Source organism: Taudactylus pleione, unplaced genomic scaffold (assembly GCF_031769625.1).
Source record: "Taudactylus pleione unplaced genomic scaffold, aTauple2 ptg000828l, whole genome shotgun sequence".
NCBI classification, from domain to species: domain Eukaryota; kingdom Metazoa; phylum Chordata; class Amphibia; order Anura; family Myobatrachidae; genus Taudactylus; species Taudactylus pleione.
Window position 1 is genome coordinate 3,460,138 of NW_028285230.1, and position 17,330 is coordinate 3,477,467.

At 46.0% G+C, this 17,330-nt stretch overlaps 1 protein-coding gene across 2 annotated transcripts in view; it reads left to right on the forward strand.

The window, feature by feature from the left end:
• The first annotated feature begins 214 nt into the window (after window positions 1–214).
• Window positions 215–17,330, forward strand: part of SLC38A8 (solute carrier family 38 member 8) — a 43,897-nt gene continuing 26,781 nt past the window's right edge. The window contains exons 1-3 of one of the 2 annotated variants that reach the window (XM_088458360.1): window positions 215–678; window positions 6,164–6,362; window positions 6,452–6,608. In XM_088458360.1, coding sequence (XP_088314486.1) covers window positions 496–678; window positions 6,164–6,362; window positions 6,452–6,608 — 539 coding nt within the window. In that variant the 5' untranslated portion in view covers window positions 215–495. The remainder of the gene's footprint in view (window positions 679–6,163; window positions 6,363–6,451; window positions 6,609–17,330) is intronic. The other variant, XM_088458361.1, reaches the window with a different exon arrangement.

Here is a 17,330-nt window from a genome sequence, read left to right on the forward strand (position 1 = left end):
CTAAAACTTATTACAGATCGCAACTGATGATTTCGCATGTTAAACCTTTAGGAGCATTTCATTTGCATTTTGCACGCACAAAAGCTAATATCTCTGTTTGCTGAGAGGTCAGGAGCTGCACCTGCTAATCACACACACTCCCTGTCAGTATCTGGCACAGTCCTGTGAAGTCACTCAGCTAAGGCTGGAATCTTGCTGAGTAATAAAATAAAACCAGCAGCATTGGGAAGTGTTGGTCAGACACCATCCTGATAGCGTGTGCTGACCAGTGATTGGAGGAAGGGCAGCCCCCCTGCCTCTTACCTCCTGGTTCTCTGGGTATTTAGGGAACGCTTTTGGAGGGCTTGTTGGTTTGTCCTGGGAGATCAGGGGTTAAATTTAACAGCCCTAAGAACACAAAGGCCCAGCTATTAAAGATTAAGGGAGGGTCCTCATGGTTGGGACTACACTTACATTTTTATTTTGTGTGAACATTTCTAGGTTAGGGCATTGAGCATGGAGGAACTGGCTAGAGAGAGCATCAGCTTGCTGGCCAAGCCTGGTGGGGAAAGTCCAAGTTTATCCTCCTTAGGAGCCATTTTTATCATGTTAAAGTCTGCGCTGGGAGCTGGCCTCCTGAACTTCCCCTGGGCATTCAACAAAGCAGGTGGGACCAATGCAGCTGTCATGGTGGAATTGGTAAGTACTATAGGTTATCCTGCACACCTGTCTATGGGTTTAGCGCAGGTTTTACCTTTTATGTGCTGGGCACCTGCACCATATGGGGTTATAGTATTGTCATAAAGGGACCGTGGAAACTTACAGTGTGACAGTCATCTTGTATTATCCACAATAACGTACAGAAAAGTTTCCATACCTTGAATGAATTAAACACATCTATATGATAGAATTGTGACCATCACTATATTCATTAAAAAATCCTTTCAATATTTGTTTTCCTCTAAACCAGTGGTTCTCAAACTCTGTCCTCAGGACCTCACGCAGGTCACTTTTTCCAGATCACCCAGCAGGTGCACAGGTGTACTCATTACTCACTGACACATTTTGAAAGATCCATACTTGAAACTAATTATTTCACTTGTGATTGTGAGGAGACCTGGAAAGCATGCACTGTGTTCAGTCCTGAGGACCGAGTTTGAGAACCTGTGCTCTAAACATTAGACGTCTGATAATTTTGGGGAGTCTGATGGTTTTGGAATTGGGAGAATCAAACTATTGATTAAGTGCAATTCGGATCAATGGTCAGCACTTTTTATGGAATGTAGATAGGAAGAGGTTGAGTTCAAATAACAAAATATTCAAAATCCATTAAATTCTTGCCTTTTTCACATGCAAAAACATATCGTTCAGACTGTCATAGGCAATCTTTATTTTCTATCCGGTCCTTCTGATCTTGGTGAACAACTAAAATAGATTTTCTGCAACCGTCCCAAGTTCTAAAGATTCATAATTTTCCACTATATCCGACAAAGTATCTGACTTTTAATATTACGGGAGAGCTGTATCAAGCTGTGGAGAGACAGAGAAACTGGAGAAGTTGCCAATAGTAACTTCTATAGCTGCATACACGAGTAAACATTTTCTGTCCAACTAGTTGGTTGGAATGAAAATCTGGTAAAGTATGGGAGTAAATGATGATCAGCAATTTGCTCCTAAATGCCAGAAAACAGATGAAAATGGTCATCAGACAAGTTTGATCTAAACAATTTGTTCAAACAGTTTTTGTCCATTTTCCGGTGTTTGGGAGCAAATTGCTGATTGTCATTTGCTTTCATACCTTACCAGATTTTCAGTCCAACCAATCAACTAGTTGGATGGTTGGATAGAAACTCTTTACGTGTGTAAGCAGCTTTACTTGTTTAGACTGTGCTAGATAAATTATAGATCGAAGGTTGATACCTCTCCCGCTATATGTTCATTAGCAATTCAGTTTCGGTCCTGAAATGTGGGTCTTTACTGTGTTCCAATAAAACGGTTCTATGATGCTGTCCAGCGCACAGTGTAGTGTTGCGTAGTTGCAAAAATGTCCGTGTTTTCCAGGGACAGGCCCAGGCCCAGGTTTTAAATATATTTATACCCAGGTAGGTGATTATCTCTCACAACTGACACTTTTTAGTCCAGTTTTCATTATTATATAAGCAAGATGCAGTTTCTCATCCATTCTTCTTGGTTTAGAATTTGCTCTTAAATATGCATTAACCGCTTGGATGCTTAGGCCAGTGGTTCCCAAACTGTGTGCCGCGTCACCCTGGGGTGCCTCGGGACACTTGCAGGGGTGCCTCAGGTTGGTGGCCCAGCACCAAACAAATTATTTATGGTCAATGTAATGTAAATATGTGGACAAACAGAAGCGCAAACCTGTCCACCACTGTATAAATGAACCTAAGGATGACAAGTAAGCACAATTTACTTCCCTTTACTACTTCATTAAAAAAAAAAATCTGAATTTCTCAGTAAAACTTGGCATAGGGGTGCTGTGAAAACAATTCTGTTGCACTAGGGCGCTGCGATTCAAAAAAGTTTGGGAACCACTGGCTTGGGCATTTTTTTTTTTTTAGCCATGAGCTGAGTCTATTTGTCACATTTGGGTTCCTTACATAAATGTTTCTGTGCAGTAACCACAGAACCCATGGTTTGGTACTTATGACATAAGTTTCTTCAGAAATTTCCATTGGCGACTTCATAACCCCGGCTAGGGCGCACTGTAGTCTTTTCAATGTAGTCCCTATAACATAAATTCACATTATTTTATCTATTTACTAAACGTGGCTGAGCAGTTGAAAAGAGGGATTGTCACAGCTGTCGGAATAGCTGCAGGTATCTCGATAAGAAAGATGCCACATTTGCGTGGGAATCGTATTACTGTGTATATACTGTATATATTACTTGCACCCCTTACATTAATATTTTTTGTCACTTCTTTGGTGTCTTTCACCCATACATGTATGTGATAAAGTAGCGGCTGGTCTGCTGACAGGACTGGGGTTGCATTGTATCTGTTAGCCAAGCATGAAGGGGTGTCAGGAGCACAAATCTGCAGCTAATACTTTTCTTTCCATGAACGTGTGGTTGCTGACCAGACTGTAAATAAGAATTGGCACCCTGGGGTTGGGAGAGCTGACGCCTCCTCATAAAATCGGGAGTTCCCTGCATACTTCAGGAATGGGGTATGAAGTTTTCATCACTTAAGCTGGGTACATACTTGTCAATATATTGTTTGTTTGGACGATGAACGATATATCGCTATGGCACTGGCAGCTGTGTACACCCAATATGTCTGGGAACGATGTTACTCACAGACCTATCAGGTCGTCCCTGCAGCACAGCTGATGCCGATATATCTGTAAGGGCGACCGCCTGCCCACAGGAAACGTCCAGTTGTGATGACATATCGAGTGGCCATTTGGTAAGTGTGTATATCTTACTAAGTCGGCTGCTTGTTCGGCACGACGGCCGGTCAGACGCTGAGCCGTCTAAGTGTGCACCCAGCTTTACACTTCTCCGTATTTATTTCTGATGAAATTCATTTATTTTATTTGTTTTCTATAATTCAGCTTGTTGATGTTGGGAGCTGATACAGTTCAACCCATATGTATTTCAATCTTCTTCATGCGCTTGCATATTTTTAATTTATTATATTAGATGATCACGGTTCTCAAACTCGGTCCTCGGGACCCCAAACAGTGCATGTTTTCCAGGTCTCCTAACAGAATCACAAGTGAAATAATTAGGTCCATCTGTGGATATTTTAAAATGTGTCAGTGAGTAATGACTACACCTGTGCTCTTGCTGGGTGACCTGGAAAACGTGACATGTGTGGGGTCATGAGGACCGAGTTTGACAACCATTGTGTATATGTGGAGTAGCAGATTTTCTACTTTTGAGAAAAATTGTTACACCTATGCTTTTCCAATTACATTTTGGGCAGCATGGTTGGTGTAGTGGTTAGCATTACTGCTTTACAGCCTAGAGGCTATGAGTTAAAAAGCTGACCAAGGCACTATCTGAGTTTAATTTGTATGTTTTGACAAAAAAGAAATATTAAACCTAGTATGTATGTGTGTCCATGTAATATGGAATTTAGGGGTCTATTTACTAAAGGACCCCATATATCAGCAATTTGCAATCGATTGTGGCAATTCTGCAATCGATTGAAAAAGGGAAAGATTATTATACACAATCGATTGCAAATTGCATGATTGCTGCAATCAATTACTGATGTATAGGGGCCTTTAGCAGTGTTAGGAGACAGAGTGATAAGGTGCCAGCCAATCAGCTCCCAACTGTCATTTTTCAAACACAGCTTGTGAGATGGCAGTTGGGAGCTGATTGGCTGGTACCTTATCACTTTTCACTCTGCCTCCTAACACTGCTTAGTGATACCCCTTTTCCACCTAAATTCCGGGTTTGACCCGGAGTTGGAACAAAGTTCCTATCCGGATCAGACCCGGAATTTTGCCGGCGCCGACTCTGGATATTCCCGAGTCAGCGCCGCTCACACCGCAGTCGGGTCTGCATAGACCCGGCTTTTGCGGAGTGAAAGTGGTCGCTTGGAGATGACGTCATCTCCAAGCGCCACTGAAGCCGGACCAATCGGCCTGCTAGCAGCGCACTCCAGGTCATCGTGACCCGGAGTGCGCTGTTCTCACAGAAGGGTTTCACAGGCTATGCCCGTGTTAAACCCTGCTATTTACCTGGGTTGGATTGCTGGGTCACTCGACCCAGCGATTCAACCTTCTCCCCTTTTACACCAGGAAGCTGCCCGGGTTAACCCTTCAAAAACCCAGGTTTTAGCTCCGGTGTAAAAGGGGTATTACTAGACCCCATAGATTGCAATCTCCACTAGGGCAAGGACTGATGTGAATGACTGACACATATTAAGAGTGACGTAATGTGTGTACTATAAATAGCGTTCCCGCTAGGCTGTTTTAGCGGGTGCGGCACCCTGCCCTCCTTCGGGAGGGCAAAAAGCACCCTGCCCTCCAAAAGGAGGGCAAAAAGTGCCCTGCCCTCACAGCCTGCGGGTGCCGTCTTCACCCGTGGGTTGCATCCCGCTAATCATCGCGTGCATAGCGGAGTTTAGTAACGCCATATGCATGTACATTTAAGCAAATGAGCGATGAGAGCTGTCCTTTGCGGTGTGGGGACTTCTGGGTTTGTGATCCGGGAGTCCTTCTGCGCATCCTCGAGTAGCTGGGGCGGATCCTCTTGGATCCCTTTCGGGGGAAAGCTATAGATGTCATTGCCTATCTGGTTCAAGCTCCAGAAAGTTTTGCTCTCCGGAGCTTGGCGCTTATGGAAAATGCGGTCAATCCTCTGAGAACAGCATTTTTGGAGGTTTGGCCGCATTGTTTTTTAATCGTTGATGCATCCCGCCCTTAGTCACACACACATTCTATATATACATCTTTACCTCATCACAAAGATGAGGAGTATACTTTGATCTACACGGCTGGACCACAGCAAAGTGACTTAAGACTAGAGTCAAGCTTCCACATACACTGCTACAGGTTGAGTCTCCCATATACAAAATGCTTTGGACCAAGGGTATTTTGGATATCGGAATATTCCGTATTTTGGAATAATTGCATACCATTTTGAAATGTCTTAGGAATAGGGCCCAAATCTAAACACAGAATGCATTTATGGTTCATATACACCTTATATACACATCCTGAAGGTTATTTTATACAATATTTTCAATAATTTTGTGGCTCAAACAAAGTTTGTGTAGATACATGAAATTCATTTATAGGTCATATACACCTTATACACACAGCCTATAGGTAATTTTTTACTTTATTTTTAATAATTTTGTGTCTTAAACAAAGTTTGTGTACATTGAACCATCAAAAGGTTCCACTATTTCAGTCATGCTAAAAATATTCCGTATTCCGGAATATTCCGTATTTCGGAATATTTGGATATGGGAGACTCAACCTGTATTACCTTGTTCCACTGGTCTGAGCAGACTCCAGAATTCATACATGAATCACAGAGGCCTGAAGCAGCCCAGGGCCAATATACCATACAGCCCTACTGCCGCCTCCTACAATGTTCTAGTCCATATAGCAATGGTAATGTACATATACTGTAGCTCCTTTTTATAGGTTCAAGCTCTCTGATCTTTTATTTTATTCTTCTCCTGTCTCCATGTGTCAAGGGTTCCTTAATCTTTCTCATCAGTGGACTGGTAATCCTGGGTTATGCCGCCTCCCTCAGTAACCATTGCACATACCAGGGTGTGGTTAAAGACATCTGTGGCCCAGCTATAGGCAAACTCTGTGGCATCTGCTTCATATTCAACCTTTTCATGATTTCCGTGGCCTTTCTCCGTGTGGTGGAGGACCAGTTAGAAAAATGTGAGTTGATGGCCATGGCATCTTCTATAAAGATAAAGGGTTTATCTTTTTGTCTTTCTCTGTGTAATGGGCATTCTGTTTTTATGCAGTGTGGGACTCGGTGAGCACAAACCTCACCATGGACGGCGTGGGTGAAAGCTACCAGCCATGGTATGTGGACCCCAGATTTATCATGAGTCTCCTGTGTCTGGCAGTCATCCTTCCCCTCTCCATACCCAAGGAAATCAGTTTTCAGAAATACACCAGGTAAAGTTCTGCCATGAATAAACTCTGTTGTTGACAAGCTGAACAGACACCTGTCTCTTGGGTATACCCGCCCTTCTCATGTATAGACTGCCACATTAGCGACTCATTAATATGTTGAGGTTGATATCAATGTACCATGTGTGTATGTGCGAGTCAGAGAAAATTGGGAACGATCAAATATTGAAATAACTTTAAGTGTGGCATGGAAGTAATCACCAGACCTGGGCATAAGTACAACACCTCTGCTATCGTGCATTCCGGTGCTACTGGTGTATAGAGGATGCGCCACCACTCCAATAATAACGTGCAGCAAATGGTGGTCTTGTGGTATAATTAAATTATTGACGAAGGGCTGGACAGCCGATACCATGACGTGTTAAGCAAAACAGCTCTCCTACAAGTGACTTCCTTTATCGGGGACAGGGACCCCACAGAGATCCACTTTACTGTAGGGCAAGATGTATTGGACTAAGGACGGCTGGAGGAAGATTATCGCCTGATCTGAAACCTAGTCCTTATTTTTAGTCTGATCAAATGACAAGGGTATGATGGAAACGAGATAGCTACATGAATCCGTTGTCCTTTTTCCTTGTGGTCCCGAAACCTTAGATGCCCCTTTTTCTGTCATTGACCTTTGTGTGCCTCTCTGATTTGTATAGGCACCATTCTAGATGCACCTCAAAATGGCACATGCCGGCTGTCATCCCATGCATTGCCTATTTAAACCACTTGACTCCTACAAGAGTGGGTGAGCAATAACTTGAGTCCTTTGGTTACACTTGTAGGTGGGAACCTTCTTTGGTATTGATAGCTGCCTGCCCTAACTTTTGAACTGTGCCTGACTATATCTTGGCGTCTCTACCTGTACTTTGTCCTCAGCCTCGTAGAGAGCTAGCCTTGCGGTTGTATCTTGTGGACAAACTGTGCAAAGTCCAATACTCCTTTAATTGCAGACAAGTTTGGGAACATATGCCTTTTCCTATAACATTTTTATGAAGAAAGAGACCCCCTTCTTTTATTCACTGTTGAGAGTGAGGTTCTATGTAACACATAAGAGCTGACTCTTGGGTATGTGTTTTGTGGCTGCATATTGATGTGTGTTTTAGGGCTCTATTTATTAACATTATTTTGACTAAAATAAAGTGAAAAAGGGTGTTTTCACACCCTTTTAGTTTCACCCATAGTTATTACAGGGCAATTGGAGTAGAATTCGTAAAATTCTACTCCAACCCCTAAGTATCACTTATTTTTAGTAATCAGATCGCATTTCCCATAATTGTAATGGGAAATGTGATCCGACCAGAGTTACTAAAAATAAAATGTGAAAAAATATCGGGGAAAACCCTGTGATGATAACGCCAGCTGGAGGTGGCGTTATCCAGGGTCTCCCCAAGTTACCGGCCTCCTGCCCTGCTCTAACGGGGAGAGCAGAGCCAGGAGCCGGTCCCAGTAATCAGCTGTGTGGTCTAAACAGACCGCAAGCTGATTACTGGAAAAAAAAAATAGTAAAAAAAAAAAATTTACTTACCTGACTCCAGGGACTGGTGATCGGGCCTTCGGTGATGACTCCCCTCCAGTCAGCTGGTCTCCCATAGTGCACTGCTGCCAGGTCATCAGGTGATCGGGCCCCAGTGCAGTATGGGAGATCACCTGACCGGAGGAATGGAGAAAATCACCCAAGGCCCGAAACATGCAGGTAAGTGTAATTAAGGGAGAGGGGGGTCGCGGGGGGGGGGTCCATGATCACGGGGGTGGGGCTTAACGCTGGAGGGCGGGGCTTAGCACCCGGGGGGTAGCAGCGGTCGGTCGGCGCATGCGCGGGCACTTAATCACGGTATTTTTTGCGAAAATACCGTGATAAGGCTCCGAAGGGGATTTGCAGGGACAGAGCTTTATCACAAGCACTGTCCCTGTAAGGGATTTGTAGTAAATCTCTGTGAAATTGCCTGAATTCGCAATGCGAATTCACTCGGTAATATCACACTACAATCTGCATTCAATATGTGGATTGTAGTAAATAGAGCCCTTAGTCTACTAATGTGACGTTGGTGCTGAAAATTTAAATGAATGACGGAAGGTAGCCTTAATTAAAAGGTCCAAAAACAGACACAGCGGGGAATTGGGTTCCTTCCTTCCTGCATATATCACAGTCCTCCCTAAGATATCAATATTTTGAGACAAGATTGCGGACCTGATTTGTAAAGTAGTAAACATCCCTTTTTGTTTCCTTTTGGCGCTACCACTTGATGCCCGGCCTCTGGATAACACCGCAGATACACTTGCGGTTCAGATTCTCAATGTTGCTAGAGGTCTTATTTCCTCCCATTGGAAGTATATGTAGTTACCTTGCCGAGGGACGGGATGCCAGCTGTTGAAATCCCGGCATCGGAATTCCGACATGGGACTAAACATAGGCTCCTAAATCCCAACGCCAGTCTAGATACCGACGCCGAACGTAAGTATAGCAGGGTCGGGTTAGGTGTTAGCCGCGGTGGGGGGGGGGATTTAGGTACCATGGGGGGGGTTAGGGTTAGGCACTAAAGGGGGAGGGAGTCAAGCAGGGCTCGTGCCCTGGGTGCCATCGGACTAGGGGCGCGGGGGTGTGTGTGCTGCCGGCCACGGTCCGGGACACTGGTCAGTGTAGTGCAGACTGTGCGGTCCTCACTACGAAGTAACAAACACCGTCGCAGGCTAGTGCCCTCGTACTACCCGGTGGCAGTGTGTTTGTTTTGGCAGCCAATGAGAGTCAGACAGACTCTCATTGGCTGTTGCGCCCACTGCAGGGCCGGTCCTAGCCCAAACTTTTTGGTAAGCGAGTATATTTTTTGGCACCCCCCTATGCAGTGCCCCTGGTAGTGGTGCCCCCAGTATTAAGCCCCTTTATATAGTGCCCCCAGTAGTGGTCCCCTTAAGCATTTCCCCCAGTAATGGTGCCCCCAGTAGTAGTCTCCTCCCCATGCAGTGCCCCCCAATAGTGGTACCCTTTAAACAGTGGCCCCAGTTGTAGTCCCCCCCCCCCCCCACGCAGTACCCCCAGTATTGCCCTTTATATAGTGCCCCAGTAGTAGTGCCCCTAGTAGTAGTCCCCCCAGTGGAGGTTCCCCCCCCCCTCCCCCCCTTGCAGTAGAGACACGCGTAATGAAATGTAAAAAAAACCAGTTACCTGAAACCCCGCTCCTGGTCCCGCTGCCGCTATCAGCTTCTCCGTCCGTCCTCCCAGGCCGATTTGCATTATGGGAGAGATGTCATGACGTCTCTCCCATTACCCACTGCGGGAGCCAGAAGTTTCCCGGCTCTGGCAGTGGGAGCAGCAGCCGATGAGTCTGTCTGAGTCTCATCAGCTGCTAAAGCAAACACACAGCTGCCGGCGCTGGCGGCTGTGTGTTTGTGCTGACCGAACTCTGTCCGGTCAGCGCTACACACGTGGTGCAGCTGTGTCACAGAGACACAGTCGGCCTGCATGGTACGCAGCTGAGGCGCCCTCCACTATGTGGTGCCCTACGCAGCTGCGTACCATGAGTAATGGAAGAACCGGCCCTGCTCATGAGCTCCATCTTCTGGCTCCTGCAGTGGGTGATGGGAGAGATGCACTGATGGAGGAGCGGACAGCGGCGGGCACAGGAGCGGGGATTCAGTTAAGTGTGTTTGGTTTTTTTTTTTTTTTTTTCATGTGTCTTTGTCTGGCACTGCTGGGGAGGGTGGACTACTACTGGGGGAACTATATAAGGGGCACTTTATCAGAGGAACCACTACTGGGGGCACTGTATAGGGGGAATTACTACTGGGGGCACTATATAGGGGGGACTGATACTGGGGCACTGCATCGGGGGGACCACTACTGGGGACACTGCATAGGGAGGACCAGTACTGGGGGCACTGCATGGGAGGGGACTACTTCTGGGTGCACTGCGTAGGTTTGACTACTACTAGCGGCACTGTATAAGGGTGTATTACTAGGGGCACTGTATAGGGGTACTATAGGGGGCACTGTAAAAGGGACACGGCTACTGGGGACATTGCGTAAGGGGCAATTACCGGCATTACAAACAGGGGGAGGGACTACGATGACAAGGTTTCACGTGTGGTTGCGGGAGGCCGGTGGACGATGCGGGAGACTTGCCTCCTCTTGCGGGGTGCCGGGAGCTGCACCCGATTTTTGTGAGGCTCCCGGGAGAGTAGGCAAGTATGACACACGGGTAAAATGCTCTAAATAGCATTACACCTGTGTGGTATGAAGTCTACATTCAGTATATCAACACCATAATCGGGACAGGTTCGGAAAGTCGACATTCTCAAATGTTGACATGTTTATAATATTGACATTAACATGTTGACACCAGAATGTCGACATACAGGCTTTTTTTTCTCCTCCATATTTTCGCCTAACCTTAAAAATAACACACACCGTTTACTATCGACTTTCTGGTCTATACTATCGACATTTTAACCATGCCGACATTTGTTAATGTTGACATTTTACTTGTCGGCCTCATGTCCATGTTGACGTTCTGTCGGCATTCTGACTGGACCCATCCCAATCAATGGGGCTACATTTCCACTAAGACTTTAATGTTAGAAATGCTATTTACTAAGACAGACTTGTTTTGTATGTATTCATCCGCCATAGATTATCCAACATGTATGATCTAACTATATATAACAAAAGATATTCCTATACTTGCCTTTGTAATAGTGTTTCTGATTAAAGGAGGCAAAAGCAATTCCTATTGGCAATAGTCTTAATATAAAGGCTAAATTTAGTAGATGAAATCTAGGTCACTTTGACCTTCTGCTTCTCCGAGCAACAAAATAGCCTGTTGGCAATGAAACGTGGGCAGCAGATACCTGCATGTAGGTTTATAGTCTGTTCCTCCTGTCATCTGCTTCACTAGATTTTAAATGGCAAAGTATATTGTGATCGTGGGATATTTTCTTTGTGTTTTATCTCTTCCTGTACAGCAAAGAAAAAAATAAATACAATTGAAAAAAATATGTATATATTCATTCATTTCTTTTTTTTTTTTTTTTCTTTAAGCCTAACCCCCCGCCCTAGGGGTGCCTAGCCCTAAGCAGCCCCCCCCCCCCAAAACCTGCCGCTAACCCTGCTGTGGTACCTAAACCTACCCCCCCCCCTCCCCCTTCCCAGCTAACGGCTGTTTTGGCTGGTGCCTGTCTGTGTTCCGGCATCGGAATTAAGATAGGTGCTGGTATTTCGACGCCTATCTTAAGTCCCGTGTCAGACTTCCAGCGTCGGGATTCAAACCGGCGGACGGCAACTACATCCCGTGTGGGGCTATTGCTGGGAATAGCATTGAACTGGGCTAGTTGTTGGGGCCACCATAACACATAAGTACCCCAGAAACTGTTAATACTATTTTTTTATTTTTTTTTTGTCTTGTTTGGAAAAGAACATGTGCAAAAATAGTAAGCACCATAAATAAAACCAGTGAAATTTGAAATCTAGATTTTGGTACTGGAGACAATATGATTTATCCAACTTGACAAGGTCTGAAAGAAGCAAGTGCCTGCATTACTGTACAGCTGAATTCCCCCTGCTGCCGATCTCCCCAATTTTCATACATTAAACTTTTTTTTTTTTTTTTTTACATTTTATTAAGGCTTTAAAAAAGCTAGCTGGGACCTCATAACTAAAGGGTCACCTGTTACCATATAGCAGAGCCGTAACTACACTTTTTGGTGCCGAGGCGAGAGAGAGCATTGTGGCGCACCCTCCCCCCAATTTTATATACAGACATAAGATAGGGCTTCTGAAAAAGGGCCAAGGGGAAGGGCCAGGGAGGAGACAGGGGAGGCCAGGAGATGCTGGGACTAAAAGAAGAGGAAGCTACAATTAAGAATGATAATAAAAAAGAAAAGTGACAGGCCCAAACCCCCTGCCCTACGGTGCCCTGTGCCACGGCACTGGTCGCACTACTCTAGTTATGGATCTGCCATATAGGTGTGATCTGCCACCAAATGGTGAAGTTACCAGGGCTATAGAGCTTTGCTTCCATAAAACCTGCCCTGTAAAACCCCTTACATCAAGCTGTCACGCCTACGGGGCTCTGGGAAGTAAAGCACTGCTTGGACCTTCCTAAGGATGCTCATGGCATCTCTGCAGTAGCGCTACTGACTGCAGGGTGCTGTTCCAGGCAATGGACCAGGCTCTGCACGGTACCTGGCAGAGGCTTGAACTTGGAGACGCGGAGCTCCACCCAGAACAGCCGGAGAACGGAATAGCAATTCTGTCGGTTGCAGGATTGAGATGCAATTGTAGTCAGGCAAGTTGTTTATTGCTCAAAATCTTGAAAAAGACTCTTCCTTCCGATTGAAGGGGTACATCAGCATACAAGTTACAGCAGTTCTTCTCCACAAAGGATATACAGGGTTGTACAATTTTTACCAGGCACGAAGCCTTCTTTTATGCCATTCCAATACACATTACCACAGGGGATAAGTCCGCCCTGTGGTTTGAAACCAATCGTCTTAAGTGCATGACCTGTGCATGTGCTGGCCACATGCACATTTAACATTGTCCCTTATGGACAGTGGGGAGTGGTCACTGCCCTGTGCCTCAGCCCACCTGGTGTTTTAGTTGCCACCTGGGAGTCGGCTCGTCTAGGGCCGGGGGAGTTTTCCCTCCAAAACAGTCTTCCAGGAATCTGCTAAGGGACCAAGCCTACCATCTCTGCCTGAATCTGAGCTCCAGAGATGGGCAAGCAGAGTCCCAAGGCAGGCTTTCCTGACCAAGGAAGGGAAGCTATGTTGGAGCTCCCTGAACCCAATTAGCTGGCTGCATTAGCCAGCTTCCTATGCACCTCCTTATACCACTTCCAGGCATGGGGCTGCATAGGAGGACATTTTATCTCTCTGAAAGGGGCTGGGGGATCCAGCAGGCCACTGAGGACTCTGGATCCCCTGGCCACCCAGAGTAATCAAGGTAAGTGCACTTTTCCTTAAATTATACATTTAAAATCATACATTGAATATATACATTTAAAATATATATTTTTTTGTTATATTTTATTTTAATGGGCCCAGCGCTCCACGTTGGGCTCCCTTATCCCTGCAGTCCTGGACTGCTGGGGCTTCTTCTGTGGTCTGCTCACATCGCTGGGCATCTAGGGAGCTGGCTCTCCCTGTCCCCCAGCGTACAGCCACTCTGCCATGCTGCTGGGGCATCAGAAGCTAGGCTCCCGGTCCCCAGTGCCAGTGCACCCTCTAGTGCTGCACAGGGAGCCGGCTAGCCCGGTCCCCCTGTGTACCAGCTACCCTTGTCAGCCCCGCTGCACTGGGAGCTGGTTTCTCCAGTCTCCCAGTGTGTGGCCTCTCCTCCGTCCTGGGGTATCGGGAGCTAGTGCTCCTGACCCTCAGCTTTGCTTTCGGCTCCAGGCAGTCAATGCACAGCACCACCTGGGGAGCTGGCCTGCCCGGTCCACCTGTACATCACTTAACCAGGGATGCTCCCGGTTTCCATCGATCGGCAGCCTGGGACACAGTCCCAGCTGCTATGGTGCTCTCCTCTTACTCCAGGTCCCCAGTAGCCGGAACACAGCCCCCATCTACCACGCTGCCGGAGTTCCCCTTGAGCAGCCGTGGCTTTTCAGCACAGCCCCCCGGTGCAGCGTACCAGGGGTTAAACCCCAGTGCTGCTGTGGCCACAGAGAGGTCTGGGCCGCGGCAGCTAACACACTTCCCCACACACTGCGCCTAGCACCGGTAATACATTTGAATATGGCGCCCATTGATCATTTAAAAATGGCGAGGCAGCACGGGAGGTTAACCCCTTCACCATCTAACACGTGGGACCAGACTCCGGCCACACATTCTTTAAACATTTATGAAGTAAGGCTATTTAATTAATCACCACTTCTGAGGTGGCGTGGAACTTTCTCTATTTGGAATAAAGAATATCTAAAAAGACAAGAAAACCACTTTTTTTTTCTTAAACACTAAAATTGGAAAAGATTCCTTGGGCAGAATTTACGAAGCAGCGGCTTCTGTAATCTGTTGCTTCCAGGGGGGTTGCAGGTACATATTTAAAATGGCACCCGGAGTCAGTGTAAAGCCCGGCGTGCTTTACACTGACTCCGAGCACTGCTTAAAATATTCCCCTGCAACCCGCCGGGAAGCAGCAGCTTACAGAAGCCGCTGCTTTGTAAATTCTCCCCTTGAATGTTTCCCAGAAAAATGGATCAAGTTTATAACTGTACAATGCCATATTTTTGTCAACATCCATCCCACATCACCAGTTAGTGACTATGCGGTATATGTGTGCGCTATATAAATAACTGGTAATAAATAAATACTATGACAGCCTGTAACCTCTCTGCACATGTCTGGTAATACAAATGCCATATCAAAGCTCCGTATATAGAGTACAAGTCCTAGAACTGATGTTGGCGTAAAATAGCCATTTATCACTGACGCACGAATGCATGGATTCTTCTTTACATAGTTATTTAAATTACATTTTTAAGGTTTAGTTCAACTTTAATAAATCACAGAGCAATTGATCTCCATTCGTCATTAACTATTTTTTTACAGGTTTTCTTAGAACAAGTTAATTTAAAATAAATAGATCAAAATAGACAAGGCGATCTCCTGAGCTGTCATGTTTAATTGCAAGCCGGTGCTCATCAACCTAGATTACTTGCCGTTCTCCTCAAGGCATGCAGCTGTTGTATTATTGTATCTGTATTTTGGTTTGTGAGCTATTAATCGGAGACTACAGTATGTGAATGAAACGTATTGTGTGTATGTATATGATAAGAGGATTTTTGGTACCTACCGTTGAATCCTTTTCTCTGAGTCAGGCTGGGGGACACTGGACCATGGGTATAGGTGGGAAGGTGTGGATTTGGCACTAAACACTGAAATCTATAACTCCTCCCCTCTGCAACCCCTGACTTCAGTACAACTTCAGAAGTGCCTGGTATGGAGAAGCAATACTCTGTGACACTGTCACACCGAAAAATAATGAAACTGACTGTCAATTAGGACCTAAAACATAACTCCTACTCAATACGACTGATAATGAGGGAGCGAACGCAGTGTCCCCCAGCCTGACACAGAGAAAAGGATTCAACGGTAAGTACCAAAAATCCTCTTTTGTCTTTCCTCAAGGCTGGGGGACATTGGACCATGGGACGTTCAAAAGCTGGGGAGGGAACACTCAGGTTGCCTGACCGGAGAACTGTACGTCCAAAGTGGACATCACCGGAGGCAAAAATATGAAACCTGTAGAACTGCGCAAAAGTGTGGACAGAGGACCAGGTAGCTGCGCGACAGACTTGTTCTGCTGAGGCCCCGTGACGTGCCGCCCAGGAGGCCGCCACAGTCCGAGTAGAATGAGCCGACACCTTAGCTGGTGCTGGGCGCCCCGCATCAGAATAAGCCTTTGATATCACGGAATGGAGCCATCTTACAATGGTCTGCTTCGTGGCTGGCCAGCCACGTTTGTGGGCGTCGTAGAGGACCAAATGAGAATCCGTCTGACGTAAGTCTGAAGTTCTGTCTAAGTAAATTTGCAGGGTCTGGACGACATCCAACAGTGACAGATCGTCCTGGTCCCCTGAAGACTGTGAAGGTGAAAAAAACAGGAAAAACAATTTCCTGGTTCAAGGGGAAAGATGAAACCACTTTCTGTTGAAAAGAAGGAACCGTTCTGAGAACAGCCCTGTCGTCATGGAAAACAAGAAAAGGTGGTTTGCAAGACAAAGCCCCCAACTCAGAGACCCTGGTTCTACCCCCTGACCGCAGGTCGTACCATTGGCTGGTGCCTCTGGCTAGTGCCTTCATGGTCAAGGGGTAGATATGGCCCTGATCCCTATAGGCCAATGCTGTGAGCCAGCAATGCTAGCCACTGTGCCACCTAATATACTGCATGTGTCTATAATTTGGTATCTAGATGCACAAGAAACTGTTACCTGCACTGCTTCTGTGAGTGTGTGTTTAAAATGAAGGGGGGTTACCATTAGGGCTAAAAGATCAAGGATTCCCTGATGCTTTATATTTGGTATATTTTTCTATTTGTATGTCCCCATCTTTGTTGATGCTGGGCATACACAGCCAGATAAAATGTCTGTCAGACCGACAGACATTTTATCTGGCCGGCTGCCAGCTGCAGATGTCGCCGGCATACACTGTGAGAGAAATCTCAGTGTATAGCCCGACATCCGCGCTCCGGCCCCGGGGGAGGAGACATTTCCCTGTTCCTTCCGTAGGAAGGAACACCGGAAATGTCTGTCTGTCGGCTGCGCTGGGCATACACTGCCCGATGCGGCCGACAGTTTACCGGGTAATATCGCATCGGACGGGCATGCTGGACAATCCAGCATGCCCGACCGAGCAATATTTAACCCTCGGTCGCCCCCCCCCCCACACGCTACAATTATCGCGGCGATCCGCCGATATCAGGCGGATCGTCCCGATAATTGTAGCGTGTATGGCCAGCATTCGTATGTGCCTAAATAAACTGGTAACAATTGCCAAAGCGATGCATAAATCATTAACCATTTATTTTATAAAAATCGTTCATAAGACATTCATTCTATTCTAAAATATGAAGCATTCTTTACATAAAAATGAAAGCATAAAAAGCTGTGCACAGCATGTAATGATACAAACACCAATCAAATTATTGTAACAAATGCAATATTTAATAAATGGCAGACTGTACAAGGACCATAGAACATACATCGCCTATAGTGTTTTAATAAG